Source organism: Mustela erminea, chromosome 9 (assembly GCF_009829155.1).
Source record: "Mustela erminea isolate mMusErm1 chromosome 9, mMusErm1.Pri, whole genome shotgun sequence".
NCBI classification, from domain to species: Eukaryota; Metazoa; Chordata; class Mammalia; order Carnivora; family Mustelidae; genus Mustela; species Mustela erminea.
Window position 1 is genome coordinate 100,875,762 of NC_045622.1, and position 25,197 is coordinate 100,900,958.

Below are 25,197 nucleotides of genomic sequence, written 5' to 3' on the forward strand. Positions count from 1 at the left end.
CTGCAGGTCCTCACATGCCCTCAAAATTTTTACTAATAATTTTCAAGAGTATTTCATATCTTTCACCTACCAGAATGTAAACTTCCTGACAAGCAAGAGTCCAAAACTTATCTCTTGCTTACTGTGAGACCATCAGAGCCCAGAATGTACCAGAATCAAATCAGGTACTCGGTGAATATCTGTTGAATGATTGAATAAATTGAGTTCTTCCATCTTTTGTAACAAAACCCCTTAGCCATATAGGAACCGTGAGGCATCAATCATTTTGGAAATTTTTCAATCCCATAAAGCTGGTATCATTCTAAATCTTACCTTTCCCTGTTCATAGAACATCTTAAATGATCATGATGATATTATAAGCCTAGGAAATGGCCCTATCCAAAGGTATTTGTGGAATTGAGGGCCAAAGCCTACTACCAGCTGACACAAAGAAGGTGACCAGAATTAATCAGAGCCAGGTCTCCGTCCAGGTGAGCCTCACATTCTTTGTACATGGAGCTGGATGGAGCTATGAGAAACAGGTGTTTCGAGTGACAAGTATCAATGTGCCTTACTTATGCTGCCTTAATAACAAGCTAGACTGTCAGAAAGGAAGATATTTGGAGATGGTCCTCAAACTCATCAGAGTAAACAAGATGTAAATTCCCCTAAAGGATAGAAACTTGGGGGGAAAATAAATTTTAATGGTGCCAGCTGAGAAGTTCAATGCCATGCACTCAACTCAGCCCCCACTGTTTGAGATTCTTATGGGAATAGATCTTAATCCCAAGAGCTACTCTTCTCTCAAAGCTGCTAGACTCATTGTGGGGTACCTGTTCATGTCTGCAGGAGGCTAGGAAGGACTCAGCTGACCTCAACGTAATGGACTCTAACTGGCCTTCCTTAGTTTAAGCAACTCAAGGATCAGCAGGTAGGGGAGCCCTGGTTGTTTGGATTCTGTTTGCTTTTGCACCAAACTGCTGGATGACCCCTTGCCTCTGCCCCTAAGGAGTGCTCCAGGGATCATTTACTCTGTGAGAAGTTCTATAATGAGGCGGAAGGAATCCAGCCTTTATCTCCTTAGACCCCTCTGGATTGCTGTTAGCTTTTCACCATTTTCAGTTTGGACCAAGCCTCTCACAAAGCTTTTTGAACTCCATTTTATGTGTCAGTTATACTGAGGGTTTGTTTTGTGGCAATGTCTTATCTGCTTTATCTGTACTTTATTTTGACCTACTTCTTCTGTCTTCTCCTTCCCAGTTAAATGGCCCCATCATCACACAGTTGATCAGAACAAGCATCTAGGAGCTCAACTTGGTTTTCTCTCTCTTTCCCTTCCTAAATTCAAACCAAAAGCAATTTTCCTGTAAACTACCTCTTCAAAACAATGCAACGAAATATCATTGTCTCCATATCCCTTATACTATTCTAATTTAAGCCCCTGTTATCTTTCAAAAGAAAGATGGCATGAGCCTCATCAAAGATCTTCCAACTTCCATTCTTGCTCTTATCTAAGTCTAATCGACAGCAGGAATAATCTGTCCAAAGCAATATGTCTAATGTCACTTCTCCCACAATGAGACTCGACTATGATGACTCCTTATCACACCAGGATAACATTCAAACTCCTGAAGGCTCTGTGTCATAAGGCATTTGCCCAGGTTTCTGACCCCATGTGTAACATGTTCCCTTCAGTCCTTCCAGCTCACTTTCTTGCCCTTGGAACACACCAACAGACCAGGTTCATTCCAGTTCCCACTTTAAGGATTGTGCACTATACTTTCCCACAGGTGGTTTTGGTTTTCCCTTTCATCTCTATAAGGAGGCCTCTCCAGACTAAGGTGGGACCTCTTATCAGACACCATCACTCCACACCCATTCATGTGTTTATTCCATGGATTATCCAGCATTTTATTTTGCTTAAAGCATTTACCCATGTTGGAAATTGTCTTGCCTTTTAATGGGTTTCTCTGTGCTTACTCTGCTCTGCACACACACTAGGATGCAACTTCCATGAAAATCATATCCATATGTTCCTATTTCCTATGTGATCCTGGTGCCTAGTGCAAGGCCTCCCATATGACAAGTGTAATAATATCTATTGCATCGACATTGCACATTTCACATAAAATCACTGAATTTATGTTTTTCCTCAAAAAGACAGGATTTTGCTATTTGGTTTCTTTTTCAACTTTAGTTCTGGCTGAGACCTGGTGACTTAGATCTTAAATTCTGGATTCAAAGTGACTTACTTGAATTCCATATGCATATTGTACTACCCCTGCAGTCATGGCTGACTCACTTCCCATCTCTGAGAGGCAGTTCCTTTATCTATAAAATGCAGATAATAACAGTGCTTATGCCATAAGGTTGTGCACAGACTCAACAAGACAATCCGTGTAAAATCCTTGAGCCCAATGTTTCCTAATGGCCAACACTAAATACGTTTTATTAGTATTACCAGTGTTGGTTTGGTGCTCTCAGTAGTCACCGCCATAAAGTAGAACGGGCAGATTTCCCCACCAGAGAGTATGCCTCTTTCATTCACACCCATTCATGTGTTATTCTGGATTATCCTTCTAGCCCAGTCGGCATTTGTTCCATCAAAGGACGACTAGAACAAGGTCTGTTACTTAGTAGGTATCCAGGCAACAAATTCAAATTTATTGAGCACTTCAATAAACATGGATTAAATTACTGAATGCATGATTCCATCCTTAAATCCATGAAACCTGAAGTCCAAAGTCTCCAAGAGGTTAGGTAATTTGCTCATGTTTACCCAGTTAGGGAGAAAGTCAGGATTTGGACCCAGGCCAACTGACTCTGAGAGTTCATGCTTTAAATCCCTATGCCAGCCAGCCCTATCACTTCATCCATTTTCCTAGGAAGAAGACCAAGAGAGACAGCCTCTTTTTTTTAATTAACATATAATGTATTATTTGCCCCAGGGGTACAGGTCTGCAAACCATTAGGCTTAGACACTTCACAGAACTCAATATAGCACATACCCTCTCCAGTGTCCATAACCCATCCACCTTCTCCCTATCCACCTCCCCGCACCCCAGCAACCCTCAGTTTGTTTTGTGAGATTAAGAGTCTCTTGTGGTTTGGAGAGACAGACTCTTAATATGGCATGATAACCACTGGACACCAAATATGAGAAGAAGAGGCAAAAAAGCAGGAATTTAGAACAACCTATTGCTCTTCAGTCACAGTTCCTGCCAGGACCTCTATCTCTGGAAGAGAAGAATTTCAACTCTGCAGAATCACTCATTAGGCACTTGCACTCGGGGAAGTGTCCTAAAGAGCTCTCTGAAGTGATGGTCTAGAACTATAGGATAACGCCTGTGAACTTTCTTTTAATGATGCCACGGGACTAATGAAATGAGGTATGGAGATAATCAAGTTAGAAGGGCATGTGAATGTCTTCACTGAGGTTGCAGACAGAGCTTCCACTGAGGATCTTGCCTGTCTGTGCAACATCCCAGAGAGTCAGCAAGGTAAATGACAATGATAACAGGCACTGCAATGAGAAGAAGGGGCACTTTGATTAGGAGAAGACTTCTAGCAATGATAATCCTGATAACCTCTCTCGTGGCAAAGTCCTTTGTTGTTCAAGATATATGCATATGCATTCCCTTACTTGCTCTTCCAACACAACACAGATGTGGCTCCCTCTGAGGGAACCACATCTTCCTATTTTAAACACAGAGAAACTAAAGTTTAGAGTAGAAAGATCCAGCAGGCAAAAGCGGATTTCCAAAACCAAGATTGGCCCCAGGTTGGAACAGGTGGTCCCCAAACTCATAGGAGTAAACAAGATGCAAATTCCCTAAAGGATAGAAACTTGAAAAAAGAATTTTAATGGTCTCAGCTGAGAAGTTCAACACTATGCCCTCAACTCAGCCCCCAGTGTTTGAGATTCTTGCAGGAATAGATCTTAATCCAACAGCCCTCAAAAAAACTGCCCTCCCCCATTTGTAGCAAAAGCAGAAATATCACCTTATAGCAAGTGTTTTTCTAAGCAGACCCTTGGTGCAGTATCCCGAAGGAAAATCCAAGCCGAGAAGTCAGAGGAATATACCAGGAATTTTATCTCTGGTTCTTTGCAGACTCCGGAAGATCAAAAGTTGAAACAGAGTAGCAAGATGTACTGATGGAGTGAGCTGGGAGCATTTTTGACATTCAGTTCCTAAAACACTTGAATACTGTCAATGCACAGTAAAAGTTTTGAAGCTAAAAGAGTTCGTCTTGGTTACCAGCTAACACTGTGGGAATGGAACAAGTTGGATCTACATACAACTTAACTTTATTTAAGAATATCTTCGAGTAGAGCAGTAGTTGCTGGGGGCCAAAGGATGGAGGAAATGGGGACATGTTGGTCAAAGGGAACAAATTTTCAGTTAGAAAAGGAATAAGTTCCAGGGATCTGATGTACAGTGTGGTGATTCTAGTTAACAATACTGTATTGTGAGAGTTGTTGTAAGAGTAGATTTTAAATATTCTCACCATAACAACAACATGATAATAATGTGAGGTGAAGGATATGTTAACTATTATTTTGCAATATACATGTGTATCAAATCCTCATAATCACATCTTAAACATCTACAATATTACATTCAATTTTATGTCAATAATATTGGGAGGGAAAATATCTTTGAAAGATGTACATAAAAATTCCATAGTCATTTAATATAGAAATTATTCCTAATTAGAGCAACACTCCTTATTTGTATATAATGGACTCCCTATTGTGTCTTTCCTTTAGCTTGTGGGCCAACATCGCCATGCATTTGTTCAAATACTTTCTCTGCTTGGAGGGGCTTTCCCTGACCATACATCTCTCTTTCTTATATAATCCCAAATACAGTTCTAGAACCAATTGTAAAGCCACTTATTTTAGGGAAGTTTTCTATATCCTGTGGTAAAATGAGATTAGTTTGCTGAACTAAAGTCAAACCGCATATGGTTTGTATCTCCTTTGAACACTATTAACTTTAACTTTTGTCACAGAGAACCAACATAAAAATTGAACTTGAGGACTGGATGTAATTTGTTTACCAATTTAGATCCAAAATCTCTGACCATTGTTTTCAACACCTGAGATGTTGGGTTTTTCCTTTGGACTGACCTCTTTTTTTTTTTTTTACTTTTTTATTTTTTATAAACATATATTTTTATCCCCAGGGGTACGGGTCTGTGAATCACCAGGTTTACACACTTCACGGACTGACCTCTTTTAACCCTTAAAATGGTAATACTCTCATTTCTCTAATGTCTTGTAAAGGAGGTGTGGCTTTAATTTAAAAAAAAAAAAACTGGCAGCATTTTGACTTGCTGAGAGTTAGTTTAGTATTCCTATAAACTGCACTTGAAAGGCAACTTAGGGTGTGTAAAACATATACAAGACATACTTAATAATTAAAACAAGACATACAGAATATACAACAAACACAGGTAATCACCAGATATCTATGAATATAAAATATCACCAATACCATAGAAGCACCAGTATTATATCTTACTGTAATTAGTCAAGAAGCACTTTCCTCAGCATTATGATTTTAAAATTTGGGTAAAGAAATGTAGGCCTAGGACACCTTGGTGGTTCAGTAGGTTGTCTCTGCCTTCGGCTCAGGTCATGATCTCAGGATCATGGAGCCCTGGGCTGGAGCCCCACATCGGGCTCTCTGGGCAGTGGGGAGCCTGCTTCCCCCTTTCTCTCTGCCTGCCTCTCTGCCTACTTGTGATCTATCTCTCTCTCTGTCAAATAAATAAATTAAATCTTTTTTTAAAAAAAAAATTATAAGAATTTTAGAGCTTACATCTAATGAACCCTCTAATCTATCAGTATCAGCTGATTTTTCAGTTTCTTGACCTTTTCTCAATGGAAAATATTATTAATATTTTATGCTACCTCTATTTACTCTTATTTTTTGACCTGTTTACCAATTTCTAAGCTCCCCATTTCTTCTTGTTTCTGAAACTTTTTTAAGGATCATATAACTCTCTTCTGAGCAACAGTCCTTACAAACATATTTAGTGCGCAACATTTGGTGGTAAACTCTCTCCATTTGTTTTTGTACGACAGTGTTTTATCGATGTTTTTCATTAACTTCTTACATATAGATGTAAAACCTTCATAATAGTTAAAATGATGGTTCAGTGAGCACTGGGATGCACTTCACCTACATTAACCAATTCTTTTTCTTTCCCTTTTGCTTTATCTCTACACAGACAAATGGACAGATGAGAGATATCTGGCATGTCCCTTTTGCAAACAAAGAAAATCTCTATTATAACCACCTGTTCCCACCAAAGAAATTTGATATTGATGAAATTACATTATATATATTCACTATTATAATTTCCCCCACTTTCCTCGCAATATCTTTAGCAGATGTTGTATTTGCAGATCCAGGAGCCAGTTAAGGATTGTGTATTGAATTTAGTTGCAATGTCTTTCCACTCTTATTAAATCTAGAACAGTCTCCTGCTTTGTATTATATTTGTCTGCTTTTTATGAAATTGATATTTTTTAAGTGTCTAATCCAGTTAATTTGTAGAATTTCCTATCATCCAGATTTTTTCAAGTTGCTCCATGATGATTAGATCCAAGGGAACCATTTTTGGCATTAAAACATGAGTGATTCTGTTGTCCTTCCTTCTATATATGCACATGTATATGCATGTGTGTACATATATAAAATGAGAGGACTTCCTGGCATGAAAAGATGGGAGTTGTATGCTAAGGATAGTTGTAGAAAGACATTCTGAAGTCAAACATGTGTAAACCATGACCAGATCTCAGAAAATTTCTCTAATCCATGCTTCTAATTTCAGGAGCTTGACCAGGATTAGATGGATAAATGGCTGAGAAAAACCTGCAAGTAAAGAAAAGGTGCAAAATCATATTTGAATATTGTTGCCAGCAAATAGGGATACCTGTTTAATACAGTGGAAACATGTGTTAATATATGTTTCTTAAGATCACACATATTAGAAGTGGATCTTCTATGAGATCTTCATTTTTGAAAATGAATCCATGGCTCACATATCACTTTTTATGTGGTGATTACTTATCAGGGCAGTAGTAGAAATATAGAAAACAATATATCTTTTTTGTGAGTGTTTAAGAAGTGAACTTAAAACAGGTGGCTGAAATATAAGAAACTTATTTAAGAAGTTGCAAAGATTCTCTTTCTGTTCTTGGTCATCTTCTTCTTGGTCCTTTCTAGACTTCAGTAGCCATGACAAAAGAAAATAGCACTGAAGTGACTGAATTCTTTCTTCTGGGATTTGTGCCCTATACAAGTTTTGATACATCCTCTTCATTGTATTTCTGGTCATCTGTGTGACTACTATGGAATGATCCTACTCATCAAGACAGATTCCAGATTTCAAACATCTATGTGCTTTTTCCTACAACATTTGGCCTTTGTTGATATTTGTTATTCCTCTGTTATCACTTCCAAGAAGCTGCAAAACTTCGTATTAGAAAATAAGTCTATATCATTTGAGGGCTGTGTAATGCAATGATTGTTTTATGCAACATTTGCACTCAGTGACTGCTACGTCCTGGCTGCTATGGCAGTGGACCATTATGTAGCCTTCTGTAATCCACTTCACTATCTCACAATCATGTCCCAAAGAGCCTGCCCCCAATTGGTAGCTGGTTCATATGTCATGGGTTCAATAAATACTTCTGTGCATACAGGTTTTACATTTTCACTGTACTTCTGCAAATCCAATACCATCAATTACTTTTTCTTTGAAGTCCCCCCAATTCTCGCTTTTTCATACTCTAACATTGACATCAACATCATGCTCCTTGTCTTTGTAGGATTTAACTTGATGTTCACTGTGTTGGTTGTCATCTTTTCTTACATGTATATCATGGCTGCCATCCTGAAGATGTCTTCTGCTGCAGGAAAGAAAAAAGCCTTCACCACATGTGCCTCCCACCTGATAGCAGTAATTAGTTCCTGTAAAACCCTATCACACATGTACTTGCAGCCTCAGGCTAACAATACCTAGGAGAATATGAAAGTGGCCTCTCTTTTATGGCATTGTGATACCCATTTTGAACCCCCTGATCTATAGCCTGAGAAACAAGGAGGTGGTTTCACTTATTTGTGGAGCACAACAAATAGCCTAGAGGACATGGGGAGTTAGAGAGGAGAAGGGAGTTGGGGGAAATTGGAAGGGGAAGTGAACCATGAGAGACTATGGACTCTGAAAAACAATCTGAGGGTTTTGAAGGGGCGGGGGGTGGGAGGTCAGGGTACCAGGTGGTGGGTATTATAGAGGGCACAGATTGCATGGAGCACTGGGTGTGGTGCAAAAATAATGAATACTGTTATGCTGAAAATAAAAAATAAATTAAAAATAAAATAAAATAAGCTCTAAAAGTGATGAAGAAAAAGTTCTTCTAGGCTGGACCCAAGTTTTTAAAATCAGCACATCAGAGCATCAGGTAGGGATATTTGACCATTGTGTAATGTTTCTAAAGTTGGAACACATTCACGTCTTAGGCCAATGCTTTCAATAGGTAAGTTCTTAAGATGCAAGAAATATGGTAATATCTCTTGGAACTAATTTCCCCCTGAATAGAGTTTGAGAAATATGTCTCAGACTTTCCATATTTTATTGAGATTATTTAAAATATTAAAAAGTATGTACAGACTTCATAAAGTATTTAGTTGCTTCAAATATATTTCAGATGTGTTCTTAAAGACTAGAAAACCTCAGTTTTGTATATAATCAATATTAAAATTGAAGTTCATTATTTTCCTTTCACTTAAATGACTTCCCTAAATTATTTACAAAGAAACTTTTCATATGTTCTGTTCCAATTATTGTATAAGCATGAATGTAAAATAAATGCACTGTTTTGTAAAATCCCTTGTGACTCTGGCTATACTTCCTACTTAATAGTTCCATATTAGTCACATTCTCTAGTATTTGAAAACACTTATTTCTTATGTGATTATGACAAACAATTCACTTATGAAAGGGCATCAATCATTTTAATCTAGAAAAATAACTTTAAACCATAGGAATTCAATGAGAAGTTGAAGGGAGTCCAAGAGCTATTTGAATCAGGAAGATAAGCTGTTACCAGAAGTGCTTAAGTAAGTAGATTGAGGACAAATTATGGGAACCACCACATGATTCTAAAGAGGCCATGCTAGTTACATGAAAAAACAAGTTTCACATGAAAATTACACCAGACAGACTAATAATGATCTGTCAGAAAATGTATTGTTAAGTAAAGCAGAAAGAAACAGAAAACAAAAAGAGAAGAAGAAATATTTTTCAAATATGACATTTTGCATCCATCCTGAAAGAAGAGGAAAAATTAACCTGGAGTCGATGTGGGATGACCAGAGTCTTCCCAGCAAAGACTCCACATAAAGGAGGAGACCTTCTATAAAGGGAAGGTCCGAGTACCTTCAGAGACCAGGATCAGGATCAGTTGCTAAAGAGTCATTAGCAAAGTAGACAGAGGGTGCCGGGAGACCCTGGAAAATCAGAGACTAATGTACAATATGGTGTCTATTGTTAAAATACTATATTGTATATTAGAAATTTGCTAAGGAGGCAGAAGAAGGAAAATTGTAATCATATAAAGTGACAGATATGTCAATGAGTTTGATTGTGGTGATCATTTTACAATGAATACTTATGTCAAAATATCAAGATGTACATTTCAAATATATATAAACTTTGCCATGTATACCTCAGTAAAGCTGGAGGGGAAAGATGATGAAACAAAAACTTGGTACATTTTGGGAAGTCTAAATGGCCAAGGTGGAAATAGGGTGCAAAATGGAGAGTCACAGAGTACTCTGCATTCAATTACCAAGGTGAAAGAAATCCCAAAAGGAAATAAGTTCTGTGACACATGGACATAAGCAATGAAATCTGTGAAATTTATATGAAGGAAGAAATGGTTGATCTGGGCTGTGACAGGGAATGGTAAGGGATTGTTAGCACTTATCCAAAAGAAAAACTTCCCTTTCCCCATATAGAGTAGTAATGGTCTGATGCATAATCATACATTGTTTCATCAGTCACCAGCTACACCTTATTGTTTCATAAATCATCAACAGCCCATGATTTAAAGGGTGTTTCAGGTCTGGCAACTGTCTCTAAAACATTATGATAGAAACTCAATTAGTCAACCAAAATTTGAAGTTGATGATGAGCAAGATGACTAACTTTACAGAAAATATTAGTCTAGACCAAGATGGAAGAAAATATAGCATCACACACAAAAATTTGAAACAAGAAAGACACAAAGAAAAGAATACCTACAGAAGCTGAAAGATAAATTGTCTACTCACCTCCTGCTGCAAAATGTAGCTGGTTGTCCATTCTCCTTTTACTCCTGTTTTGTGTGGAAGATGATGCAGTCAGGTAAGAAGATATTACACTTCTCAGCTTTCTTTGTAACTAGGATGGCATATGTCTTAGTTTGTTTTCCTGGGATACGTACTTGGGTAAAGATAACATATGCAGGAGGTGTGAAGAATTAACCATAACCTAAAGAGCAGTCTAGTCTATGTCTTCAGCTACTGGGGTGATCTGTAAGCCCCTGGAATATCATTCCTGACAGGGGGGTCTTTGTTTTCCTGGAGAATTTGGCCACTGAACAACCTAACATTGTGATTTACCATAGAAGCTTTGAGACACGCCTCATTAGTTCTAACGTTCAGAGAGACTTGGGGCTAAAGCTGAGAAGGAGAGATCAGCCACATGAAAAATATGTCATACCTATAACCACAAGAATCTGGATATTAAAGGTGGAGTCTCCCAGGTCAGCAGTACTCCATGTGTGTTGCTACATGTTGATGTTCAGGAGGGTAATACGGCTCTGAGGATGATGGAATTTTTGTGTTTGGATCCTCACAAAATTTGCCCTATGCATTTCTTCCTTTGGCTACTTTTAACTTGTATCTTTTTATTATAGTTAAACTAAAATTATATGTAGGGTTCTTTCCTGATGTGTTAGCCAGTTTGGACTCTTTTACAGATTACCATAGACTGAGTGGCTTTTAAAAAACAGAAATTTGGTTCTGGAAGTTAGAAGTCTGAGATCAGGGTGTCAACGTGGTCAGAGAACCGCCTTCTGGATGGCAGACTGCCAACCTCTGCTGTGTCCTCAATGATAGAAAAAGATCTAGAGAGCTCTCTGGGGTCTCTTCTATAAAAGCATGAATCCCACTCATCAGGCTACACCCTCGAGATGTGCCTCCTCCAAAACCTTCACCAACTGATACCATCATCACATGAAGATTAGGATTTTGACAGAAGGATTTGAAGGGACACAAACATTCAGTCCAAATCACCAGAATTGCCAAGCCTGAGGGTGATTGTGGAAAAGCCCCCACATTTGTAACCAGCTGCAAATGGGGGTGGTCCTAGGGACCCCTGGACTTTTGACTGGTGTCTGAAGTGACATCAGTCCAATGGGAACGGTTTTCCCACACTGTGCAATTTGCTAACCTTTTGGGTGGGAGTTATCCCAAGCAACAGAGAGCAGGAAGCATGAGATATAGAAAAACAGAAGTAAGGAAAGGGCAAATAACTTAGCTGACTTACACCCTGGAAACTAGAACTCAGTCTCAGTCCCTGAAGGACAAGACTGTTATTCAATCCTTCTGCCCCATTGCATGGAGGTCACCCAAGGTCATCCTCAGGCTTCAGAGACATTCCTGAGGTAGAGAAGCAGAGAGACACTATAGGAAACCCTCACTAGTAACACACACAGCGCTGTCCACTACAGATGCATGAAATCAAATAGCTGAGGAGATGTAGTACAAGACACTGAGACCTCTGCTACCCATACAACACATTTCCAGCCAGTGAGATGTGAGGGAAAATCTGCTGGATTGGGGGAAAGCTTGCATTTTCCTAATAAAGAGTATATATTTGTATTCATATTCATATACACAAATATATGGTTGTCACCCTACCTTCCTGGATCCTTTTTTCTGCTTTGAAAGGAATGTGATATCTAGAACTATAGTAGGCAGGTCAGACTGTGAGGCAACCAGCACATGGGAAAGATTAAGCAAATTAGAAAAGTGCAAGTCAATGAATGACTGAAAAGAATAGTTTGGCCTATGACTAGTTTTACTTGAGTTTTTAGAAAATGAGAAGCTACTAACGTCATCTGTCAATTTAATTTGGGGGGAAAATATGACAGACAATAAGAAAATGAAATGCCAAGTTTGACTAAGCTTATTTTAACTGGTTGGTGAACTCAATTTCAAATTATAAGATGGATTTTGGTTCAATATTTTGATTTTATTTTTCTAAATCTCTAATATAATTGCCTCTGTGTGTATTCTTTTAGATTAAGGTGTGATTTTCAAATATAAATGTATTTACCCAAATTTTCATGGTAAAGGAAATGCCTCCATAGGTTTTCTTTCAAAACTTTACATGACAATTATGATGATTATTTTATCTACTATATTTTTATTTTATTAGAACTCAAATCAGCAAAAATAGAATACTTAAAAATTTGAGATCAATCATGTCAAATAAAATTAAATAATTCCAGACAAATATTGTTACTTCTTCTATGTAAAAAAAAAAAAAAAAAAGGAAAGTACAAGTCAAAACCTCCAAACTATGGCTATAAAGGAAAAATAAGTCTCTGTTTTGTGAGCCAAAGTAAATTGTTTTTTTTTTTTTCTACCAGGAGTAGAACACATTCCTAACTGAGACATTTGTCATGCAACAAGTAATATCAAATGTCGATTCACCATCATCACTAGCCATGAGGGAAATACAAATCAAGACCACATTGAGATACCACCTTACACCAGATAGAATGGCCAAAATTACCAAGACAGGAAACAACGTGTGTTGGAGAGGATGTGGAGAAAGGGAAACCCTCTTACACTGTTGGTGGGAATGCAAGTTGGTGCAGCCACCTTGGAGAACAGTGTGGAGATTCCTCAAGAAATTAAAAATAGAGCTTCCCTCTGACCCTGCAATTGCACTCCTGGGTATTTACCCCAAAGATACAGATGTAGTGAAAAGAAGGGCCATCTGTACCCCAATGTTTATAGCAGCAATGGCCACGGTCGCCAAACTGTGGAAAGAACCAAGATGCCCTTCAGTGGATGAATGGATAAGGAAGATGTGGTCCATATACACTATGGAGTATTACGCCTCCAGAAAGGATGAATACCCAACTTTTGTAGCAACATGGACAGGACTGGAAGAGATTATGCTGAGTGAAATAAGTCAAGCAGAGAGAGTCAATTACCATATGGTTTCACTTATTTGTGGAACATAACAAATAGCATGGAGGACAAGGGGAGATGGAGAGGAGAAGGGAGTTGGGGGAAATTGGAAGGGGAGGTGAACCATCAGAGACTATGGACTCTAAAAAACAATCTGAAGGTTTTGAAGGAGCGGCGGGGTGGGAGGTTGGGGGAACCAGGTGGTGGGTATTAGGGAGGGCACAGATTGCATGGAGCACTGGGTGTGGTGCAAAAACAACGAATTTTCATGATGAAAATAAATAAATAAATATGTTACATGACAATTATGACGATTATTTTATCTACTATATTTTTATTTTGTTAGAACTCAAATCAGCAAAAATAGGATACTTAAAAATTTGAGATCAATCATGTCAAATGAAATTAAATAATTCCAGACAAATATTGTTACTTTTTCTATGTAAAAAAAAAAAAAAAAAAGGAAAGTACAAGTCGAAACCTCCAAACTGTTGTTATAAAGGAAAAATAAGTCTCTGTTTTGTGAGCCAAAGTAAATTGTTTTTTTTTCTACCAGGAGTAGAACACATTCCTAACTGAGACATTGTCATGCAACAAGTAATATCGATATCAATTCACCATCATCACTAGCCATCAGGGAAATACACATCAAAACCACAGGGAGATACCACCTTACACCAGCTAGAATGGCCAAAATTAACAAGACCGAAAACAACCAATGTTGGAGAGGATGTGGAGAAAGGGGAACCCTCTTACACTGTTGGTGGAATGCAAGCTGGTACAGCCACTCTGGAAAACCGTATGGGTGTTCCTCAAGATGTTAAAATTAGAACTACCCTACAACACACAATTGCACCACCAGGCATTTATTCCAAAGATACAGATGCAGTGAAAAGAAGGGGCACCTGTACCCCAATGTTCATAGCAACAATGCCCACAATAGCCAAATGGTGGAAGGAGTCGAGATGCCCTTCAACAGATAAATGGATAAAGATGTGGTTCATATGCACAATGGCATGTTACTCAGTCATCAGAAAGGATGAATATCTACCATTTGCATGGACACGGATGGAAATGGAGGGTCTTATGATAAGCCAAATAAGTCAAGCAGAGAAAGACAGTTACCATATGGTTTCACTCATATGTGGAACATAAGGAATAGCACAGAAAACCACAGGGGAAGGAAGAAAAAACTAAGTGGAAAGAACTCAGAGAGGGAGACAAACTATAAGAGACTCTGGACTCCAGGAAACAAACTGAGGATTGCATAAGGGAGGGAGTTGAGTGGATGGGGTAACCAGGTGATGGGTATTAAAGAGGCTCATCACAACATGTATTGTGATGAGCACTGGGTGTTATACACAACTAATGAATCATTGAACACCACATCAAAAACTAATTCTGTACTGTATGTTGGCTAACTGAACATAATAATAATAAAAAATATATATGTTTACATAGTAGTAACCCTCTTTGTCACATTATGGGCCTATGCCCCTAAATTAAGACTAGCTTTGATTTTTTTTTTTCAGATAACCATGTTTTTTGCTGATTATGGTGACAAGGTCAACTTTCTGGATCTAAACACAGATTCTTAGACATATTAAAAAATTGTTCAACCTGGGGTGCCTGCAGGGTTCAGTTGATTACTGACTCTTAGTTTCTACTCAGGTCATGATCTCTTGGGTCCTGAGACTGAGCCCCACCTCTGGCTCCGCACTCAGAGGGGAGTCATCCTGGAGATTCTCTCCCACTCCCTCTCGCCACACTCACTCTCAAATAAATAAATCTTTTTCAAAAACTTGCTCAACCTGATTTATAACCAAAAAAATTTTTAAAGAGTTGTTTTATAACAAGGCAACACACACACACACATCCCTAATGCCAGTACCATGAATTAAATTTATCCTTTCTAGAAAGCTTAAAAGTTTTCAGCAGAAAATAACTATAACTGTTGTTTATTCCAATCCAACTCAGCCCCCGGAATTTCAGATTCTTGAGGGAGCTAATATTGATCCCTTAGGCCCTAGCTATAAACTCCCCAATTAGAAGAAAGCACACAGAAAGACCCTGGAGGCAATCAGCCAGCACCGGCTGCAGAAGGAGAATCTGGAGGCAACTCTGGTGTAAGTAAAACAAAGCAAATCCCATTTTTCAAAATCAGCCACATATCATCCCACTGAGTGCTAGAAATATTTCATCCAAGACCACGGATAAGCCCTTCATCCCTGGTGACCTAATGGCAGTGGAAGAAGGGACCTGAAGATTAAAAGATTAAAAGAATAAATAAATGAAAGCTATTTTCATACATTATTTGCATGGGTTATTATGACCAATTCTGAGTACCATTCCGATGCCAGGCCCTGTGCTGGAATTTTACATAAATCACCTCACTTTGTCACATCATTACAAGCAGCCTTTACTTCTTTCTCTTCCTCTTCCTTTTTAAGATTTTGTTTATTTATTTGACAGAGGCAGGCAGAGAGAGAGGAGGAAGCAGAATCCCTCCTGAGCAGAGAGCCTGGTGCAGGGCTTGATTCCAGGACCTGAGATCATGACCTGAGCCGAAGGCAGAGGCTTAACCCACTGAGACACCCAGGCGCCCCTTCCTCTTCCTTCTTAAAACAGTTAAAGCTATCTCAAAAAGAAAAGGTGCTGATGTTTTTATGTTTAAAGACTTTCTCTCTCCACTCCCATGCCCAGGGATAACCACTAAACATTTGTTATGGATCCTTCTTGAGCTTTTTCATGGATAAAGAAAGTGAGAAAAAAAGAGAATGGATGTGAATAAATGTTTAATTTTTAACAGGGTCCATACTTGGGGCACTTGGTCAGTTAAGTGTCTGACTCTTTTTTTTTTAAGATTTTATTTATTTATTTGACAGAGAGAGAGACAGCAAGAGTGGGAACACAAGCAGGGGTGGGGTGGGAGAGGAAGAAGCAGTCTCCATGCTGAGCAGGGAGCCCAAGGTGGGGCTTGGTCCCAGGACCCTGGGATCATGACCTGAAACAAAGGCAGAAGCTTAATGACTGAGCCATCCTGGTGCTCCAAGTGTCTGACTCTTGATTTTGGCTCAGGTCATATCTCAGGATCTTGGGATCTAGCCATGTGGGCTCCTTGCTCAGTGAGAGTCTGTTGGAGATTCTCTCTCTCCCTCACCCTCTCCCCCCACCCCTGTTCCATGCTCAAATAAATAAATAAATCTTTTTTTTTTTTTTAAGTGTCCATGCTTTACGTCTTACTCTGCAGATTGCTTTGCTCATTTAACAATATGACAGGAGCACCTTTCTATAAGAGCCCATATTTTCATCACACTTTTTGGACAGTGTATTAATCCCACAATATGAATCTATTGATTTATTTAGCTCTATTTCCAAATTTTTGTTTTACAAAAATGTTACACTGTTACAATAAAAATTATGACCTTCTAAGCAATTCTGTGCTCCTATCTTATAGACAATGGAACTGGGGCCAAGGAGAGTTACATACACACTTTGTCTCTATGGTGTGACCAATTCAAACCCAGGTCAGCCTATTTCCTTTCCCCCACATGGCACTGAATATAAAGGATGCTTCAGAAGCACCAGGGTTCTGTATGGGTTAATCATGCTCATAATACTCAAATACTTTTGGTAGGGGTGTGTCCCTTGTTCTGGTTTTTCATAGCTCTTGAAAATTGCTATGAAAATTGTCCCCCAATATGTCATATGTTTTATTTAAATTCAAGATGATTAACCTGAAATGGTAAATGTCATTACGCTATCAAGATTTTAAGTTGAATGGACCCATGACCAATTCTATCTTCCTCTGACAAGTGCATTTATGTACTGGTGCAAACTCCTTGAAAAGACTGCACTTCAACCCCTACCCCTCATTAAATATTGAAAAGGATTATTTCTTTTTCCATCACTACAGAGTTAAGCCACCCTATTTATTCCTCATGATATTTGGAAGAACCAGACTGCCCAAGAAACATTAACAACAGGTTTAGTGTGTTATACTCCCCACCACTAAAGTCACAGTCTGATCTAAAACTATCTCAACTCAGATCTACAGCTCTGCCTGACATTACTGATACAGGAGCTTTCTACTGACGTGTTGAGGTTGTGGCTTTTCCTTTGTGAGGGACTTCTGTTATTGCATAGTACTTAAGGTGCATGAAATATATTTAAGATAATATAACAACCATCCATGGAGCCACCATCTAACTTCTGCAACTTCCTTCTTATTACTTAGCAATCCATTTGAGAAATATATCCCTGTGGATGTTGTGACACTAATTTACTAAATTTTCACTGATTTACTTAATAGTTAATATTTTTTCTATGATCAACAATGCCTCTTGTGTGTGTATGAATATATTTATATACATACATATATACACTTATATATTTAAGTTGTATATGATATTATATAATATATAATTATATATACATATTATATAATATGTATAACATATCTTAGGTAATATAAGATATGTTATACTATATATATATCTTACACACACATATATATGGAATAACGTATACACACACACACACACACACACACATATATATATATATATACCTCCTTGATTATGTGGTCAAGAACTTCTCTAGAATATGAACCTATGATGGAAATTTCGGAAGGCATATATTTAATTCTACTAATATTTCCGAAGTTGCCTCCAACATGATCTTGCTAATTTACCTTCTCAGCAGAAATATATGACTCCATAGCTTCACCAAAACTTGGCGTTTTAAACTGAGAAATGCAAAACTATATTTCAATACAGAATTAATACACAATTATCAGATTACTAGTGAGTTGTGTGTATTTTCTCTTTTGTTTCTTAAAAAGGCATTCTCTTACTAAAGAGAATGTTTAGATTTTATTTATTCTTTTTATTTAAATTCAATTAGCCTACATATAGTAGTACATCATTAGCTTCGGATGCAGAGTTCAACAACTCATCAGCTGCGAGTAGCACCCAGTGCTCATCACACCACGTGCCCTCCTTAATGCCCATCACCCAAATACCTACCCCACCCACCCACCTCCCCTCCAGAAATCCTCAGTTTAAGAGTCTCTCATTGGCTTTTCTCTCTCTCTGATGACTTCCCATTATGCTGAGTGAAATAAATCAATCAGAGAAAGACAATTATCATATGGTTTCACTTATATGTGGAATATAAGAAACGATGCAAGGATCATAGGGGAAGGGATGGAAAACTGAACGGGAAGTCATCAGAGAGAGTTGTATTTTCCTATTTTTGTTGACCATTGAGGTTTTCTTTCTATAATTACCCCAACTAGATATTTTGTAGATTTTTCCCGTGGGATAATTTATAGAAATTCTTTATTTATACTGGATGATAATCCCTTAACATTTGTATGTACTGCAAACAAATTTACCTAAGTGAATTCTAGTCATTATTTAGTCTTTTCTCTTTTATAATGTTGGCATTTTTAATTTAGATATGGTTGCATTTTCAATGTTTTATTTTTTGTTCATTCAATGTTTTATTTTTTGTCCTGTTTAAATATTTTTCTGTATATCTCAAGCATGGATATTTTGTTGTTTTATTCTCAAAGCCTTACAATTCAAATCTTTAATCCACTTGGAAATTATTTTTGTAAAATGTAAAGTACAAATACAATACCTTTCTCATGTGTATAAACATTTATAGCTCCCATTTATTGGACCATTTTTCACTCAAGTACATTCTCTTGGTTTCATACATCAAGCTTCTAGTAGACCTGTGGACTTATTTATTAGGTATTTTTATCAAGTCCATCGATCCATTTGTCCTCATATCATACCATACCATAATGTCTTTATTATTACCACTTCTTAGTAAGTTCTGATATCTGAGAGAATAAGTTCTCACCTTGTTGTCCTTTAAAAAACTTGTCTTGGGAGGGGGTAGGGAGACAGTGGTGGGGTTATGGACATTAGGGAGGGTATGTGCTATGGTGAGTGCTATGAAGTGTGTAAACCTGGCGATTCACAGACCTGTACCGCTGGGGCTAATAATACAATATATGTTTATTAAAAAATTATTTAAAAAAATAAATAAAAATTTAAAACTTGTCTTAACTTTTTTAGATCTTTTCTCTCCTATATAAATATTAGAATAACTGGATTAAGTTGTATGTAAAATTCTTTCAAAATTTCATTGGAATTATGTGGAATTTATAGATTAATATGGGGGGAAATGTAATGTTTATAATATTGAGTTCCTCTCCATGATCCTGGTCTGTGTTTGGGTCTTCTCCAAGCCTTTAAATAAAGTTATATCATCTCAATAAGGTCATGAACATTCTTTCTTAGATGTATGTCTATGTACTTTATTTTTTATGTTATTGTAATATGAATTTTAAATAACATTTTTAATATTTCTGGTGAACAGAAATGCACTTGCTTTTTATATATTAAACTACTATATTTTTTCCTCCTTTTTTTAAGATTTTATTTATTTGTCAGAGAGAGAGAGAGAGAGCACAAGCAGGGGGAGCAGCAGGCAGAGGGAGAAGCAGGCTCCCTTCTGAGCAAGAAGCCTGATGTAGGACTAAAGTCCAAGACCCTGGGATCATGACCTAAGCTGAAGGCAGACACTTAACCAACTGAGCCACCCAGGTGCCCCTGTATATTAAACTCCTATTGAGTAACTTCATTAGTCTCACTAAGAATTTATCTGTAAAGTCTATAGGATTTTTTGTAGAGACAATTACATTATCTAAAAATAGTGAGAGCTGTGTTTCTTTCTCATTTTCATTTTACCTTTCATGTCTTCTGCATTTTGTCCTGGCTTCCAGAAAAATACTAAACAGATTCAGCCATAACAAGCATTTTTGTCTTGTTCTTTAATTTATAGGCATTGCATCTCATAATTTAAGAATAAATATAATATTTAGTTCAGCAATGTGTTTCTTACCTGTTTTCATGTTTGCTCTAGTTGACCATGAAAATTTATTGAATACATGCATTTATTGAAATAATTGTCCTGTATCTATTGAGAAAATCATATGACTTTTAAAGAATATATTAATATGGCAAATTAAATCAATAAAATTTTCAGTATTAAAAAATGCTTTTGTTCCCTAGATGAATACAAATACGTCTTGATTACTGATGGAAAATACCTTTTCCCTCCTTCTGATGCTTTTTTCCTGCAAGGAAATCTGTTTATATAATCATAGACTCCCTCCATTTTATCCACTAAGTTCCTAAAAAGGTGGCATGATATATCTGATTGGTAAAACAGAACATCCTGGAATGCTTTGCTCTGCCCTTATTCTCAGCAGCAGCCAGCCCACGGAATCCCATACTCCCTGCATTCGAGATGCACTTTTCCACCACATGCAAGATGCATGCTCCTGTCACTGCCGTGAAGACTGGGTGGGAAAACTCTCTGCTTATGGCATTCATTGGCAGCAAATAACTTGACTAATAATTTTTTGGAGTGCCTGGCTGGCTCAGTCGATGGGGCATGGGACTCTTGATCTCATAGCTGTTGAGTTGGAGCCCCACATTGGATGTACAGATTACTAAAAAATAAATTAATAAGCTTAAAATTTCCCCCTGGTGTCCAAAGGTGAAATTATGGTCCCCTTACAGACACTATCTTTCATTTACCAATTTGTTCAAATCCTGGAAAAGGAAGAGAATAGCTATTATCAAGAGCCTTTTTGAGACCCTAGAAATTGTTTTTTTTTAATACATGGATGGATTTGTTCAATGAATGTGTATTCATTGAACATTAGATGCAAACATCTAAATTTTGCATTTAAATTCACAAATAAATTTGGTTCCAATTTTCTTTTCTCATATTTTACTTATGTTGGTTCCAATGTTATATTGACATGAATTGGAGAATGTTCTTTACTGTGATTTTCAGAAACAGTTTGTATAATATTAGAATTAGTTGTTCCGAAATGTTTGATAGGACTTTCCTATAACATAACAGGGACAAGTGTTTGTGTGAGTAAATTTTTAAATTGCAAGTAAAATCATTTAATATTTTAAAAATATTTAAATATTTCACATGTGTATACACACACACACACACACACACACACACACACACACCATTATCACCCTTTATCCACTTAATCTTATTTCAAATAAAAAATATCAAGTAAAAACAAAATAACTTTTTCAAACTATGTGGATGAAATAAAATATGGTTCAACAAATACCATGTAGCAGCAAACAAGTATAAAATGGAAATTAAGTTTTATTATTCTGTTTGACTCTCCTGGGTGAATGAACAGAGGCAAGAATGAGCTTTATTCAATTTTTTTTTCCAAAAGAACAAACCAAAAGGCAAAAAAAAAAAAAAAAGATGAATAATTATTTTAAATTTAAAGATTTTTGGTCTATGAAGAATACTATAGACAAAGTTAATAGATAATGGAATGTGAGGAAACCTTTGTCAACAACAAAGTTTTCAAATCTATATATAAAAAAGAAGCATCCCTCCATGAATTAACTCACAGAGATACTGAGAAAAAATGACTCCAAAATTCTAAGAAAAATATTATATAATAATCAAATTCATTTCTGGTTAGGAAAAAAACATTAAAATGGAAATGTCTGAAAGGAAGAGATTGTACTAGAAACATCTTGCATTGGGAGGCAATAAAAACGGTATTTAGCTTTTTGAAAAAAAATGGAAATGTCACTTTAAAACTATTTTTCTGGTATGAAAAATGTTAACAAAATACCAATGATGTTCACAAAAAAGGAAGGGTATGAGGACCCTGATGTACAATTAAGAGAAATATACACTGGTACATCTGTTATGCAATGTGATCTGGAAAAATGTGGTTAAGTTAAATGTACGCATACCCTAAGATTCAAATGTTTGTCCCCAGAAAAAAATTTCACAGTGAAGTATTTGTAGTGTAGAACCTACTTTCCATTGCTAGGAAAGCAGATAGGCAAATTATGGTATATGGATACCATAGAGTAGTGTTACTCAGTGTGTGGTGCTTGGACCAGCACCAGTCGTTGGACTCTCTGTTTCCACTCTATGACATGGTAACTATTGAAAGTGAGATTGAGCATCTAAAAAAATTACAGAATTTTGACAACGCTGAGAATTTTTTATTGCTATAAACAAAAATATTGATCCACAACATAAAGTTTACCAAAAAAATGGCCCTTTACCATAGATAACTTGATAAACACTTGCATACAAGACTCTACTTGGGCATGAGTTCATTGTGACCAGAGCAGAATTGCTAAGGATGCAGAAAGAATAAGATGAGAACACAGAAATAAATTAGAGCAAGATCATACAGAAATGCATGGGTAACTCAAGATTTTCATAGCTAATAATTCATATTTATGTAAATTGGGATTTGTGAATTAAAATGTACACAGCATAGAAGAAAGCTTAATTTTTAAAAGTATGTTTTTAAATGTTCTCTAATTGATATTTTTAAGAAATACATTTAAGAAAAGCTTAAATTCTTAATATAATTTAGAAGTCAGTTTGTACCCTGAGAACAAAGAAAATGGTCCCTGGCAATTTCCCCCGAAGTATAGATCTAAATTTTCTAAGTCAGATGTCAAGGTATATGGACTTTAAATGCAGAGTCAATTATCCCACAGAAATACCCGCTGACTCCACTGCGAAACCAAATATTAAATCATTGCCAATTTCAGAATTAGTTAAAGGATCACATGATCTTAGATTTCTCTGCTCTTCTTTCCTAGCAACTTTTCAGCTGATACTTAATCTTTGCCAGCCATGGAACAAAACAATGGCACTGAAGTAACTGAATTCATTCTCCTGGGATTTGCTGGTCAACACAAGTCTTGGTATATCCTCTTCATTGTATTTCTAGTGATCTATCTGGCCACCTTGGTGGGGAATACGGGGATTATCCTACTCATCAAGAGTGATTCTTGCCTTCACACCCCAATGTACTTCTTCCTCCAACACTTGGCATTTGTTGATCTCTGCTACACCTCCGCTATCACTCCCAAGATGCTGCAAAACTTTGTTGAAACAGAGCAATCCATCTCATTCACAGGATGTATGGTGCAATTACTAGTCTATGGTGCCTTTGCAACAATTGACTGCTACATCCTGGCCGCAATGGCAGTGGACCGCTATGTGGCCATCTGCAACCCACTCCGCTATCCAACGGTCATGTCCCAGGCAGTCTGCCTTCAACTCCTGGTTGGTTCCTACTTCCTAGGCTTCCTGAATGCCTCTGTAAACACGAGTTTTACTTTCTCATTGAACTTCTGCAAATCCAATAAAATTAACCACTTTTTCTGCGATGAACCCCCACTTCTTGCCCTCTCGTGCTCCAACATTGACTTCAACATCATGCTACTAACTATCTTTGTGGGGTTTAACTTGATGTTCACTGTGCTGGTTGTCCTCTTTTCCTACATATATATCCTGGCTGCCATCCTGAAGATATCAACTGCTGCAGGGAGGGAAAAAGCCTTCTCCACATGTGCCTCTCACCTGACAGCTGTCACTGTGTTCTATGGGACTCTTTCTTATATGTACCTGCACCATGGGACCATGGAGTCTCAAGAGCAGGAAAAAGTGGCTTCTGTGTTTTATGGCATTATAATCCCCATGTTAAACCCCCTCATCTACAGCCTGAGAAACCAAGATGTAAAGGAAGCCCTAAAAGGGATTGGAAAGAAGTCCTTCTAGTTTGAACTTTGATTTCTAACTCAACATTGTTCAACAGCAAACCAACAGTTCTCTCTTATTTCAGCAACAGATGTCACAAATTATTGTGAGATACAAAGTCATTCCTTAGTTATATCAACAGCATCTGAAAAATATTGGAAAAACATGTCAAATTAACAATAGATAAGCTTCTAATTCATGTGTTTCTTACAGAGAAAGAATCTGAAAAGAGTATCTTTGATGTTGTTTTTGTGTATTTTGAGAACCCCTCTTTTCATATACCCAACATTAAAAAGAGAAACTTTATTGAGGAGAAATGCATAATCAATATTACATTAATGTCTCTGTCAATAACAGCAGAAGAAAATCACTGAGATCAAAAATTTTTTTTTGGCTTCTCCTAAAACATGAAGAGATAGGAAGATCAATACAATAGAGATGAAAATCCAGGAATAGGTACAAATCCATAAGATAATTTATTATGTGATAATGGTAATATTGTAGACATTGGGCATATATGGATTATGTAACAAATAGTATAGAAATAATGACTAGACTTTGGTATGGCTTAAAGCTGGAAACTTATCTACACAAAAATAAATTTTAAGTGACTCAATGATTTAAATGTAAAAATCAAACTTAAAGAAAACACTAAATTTTTTAAGCCTTTAAAGTGAAGAAACCCTGTATAAATACAAAACAAAACACACAGTAAATTTTCTGCATTAAAAAATCAAAGTTTTCTGCACAGCAAAATGTACTGAAAAGTAATATACTTAATATTGAGAAAGAAATGTTTGTGGGTGTTGTAGAGAATGGTATTTGACTCAAAATAGCAATATGAGGGGCGCCTGGGTGGCTCAGTCAGTTAAGCATCTGACTTCAACTCAGGTCATGACCTCAGGGTCCTGGGATAAAGTCCCACACATCAGCAATGAGTCTGCTTTTTCCTCTCCCTCTGCTCCTCCCCCTTCTCATTCTCTCTCTCTCTCGAATAAATAAAACCTTTTTTAAAAATAGCAATACAGGGGTACCTGGGTGACTCAGTGGGTTAAGCTTCTGCCTTCAGCTCAGGTCACGATCTCAGAGTCCTGGGATCAAGCCCCGCATCGGGCTATCTGCTAAGCAGGGAGCCTGCTTCCCCCTCTCTCTTTGCCTGATGCTCTACCTACTTGTGATCTCTGTGTCAAATAAATAAGAAAATCTTTTTTAAAAAATAGCAATACAAAAGCAAGCAAAAAACTTTTTTTAAGAGGGCAACCTATATAAACACATCATTCACAGAGAAATAAATACT

The 25,197-nt window shown here is 37.1% G+C and overlaps 1 protein-coding gene and 1 pseudogene across 1 annotated transcript; both read left to right on the forward strand.

Moving 5' to 3' along the window:
• The first annotated feature begins 7,232 nt into the window (after positions 1 to 7,232).
• LOC116599952 lies at positions 7,233 to 14,845 on the forward strand (annotated as a pseudogene).
• Positions 14,846 to 22,991: 8,146 nt separating this feature from the next.
• On the forward strand, positions 22,992 to 23,921 carry LOC116598181 (olfactory receptor 5AK2-like). The gene has a single exon (XM_032356547.1). It carries the CDS (start codon positions 22,992 to 22,994, stop codon positions 23,919 to 23,921), a length of 930 nt encoding a protein of 309 aa, XP_032212438.1.
• The last annotated feature ends 1,276 nt before the right edge of the window (positions 23,922 to 25,197 follow it).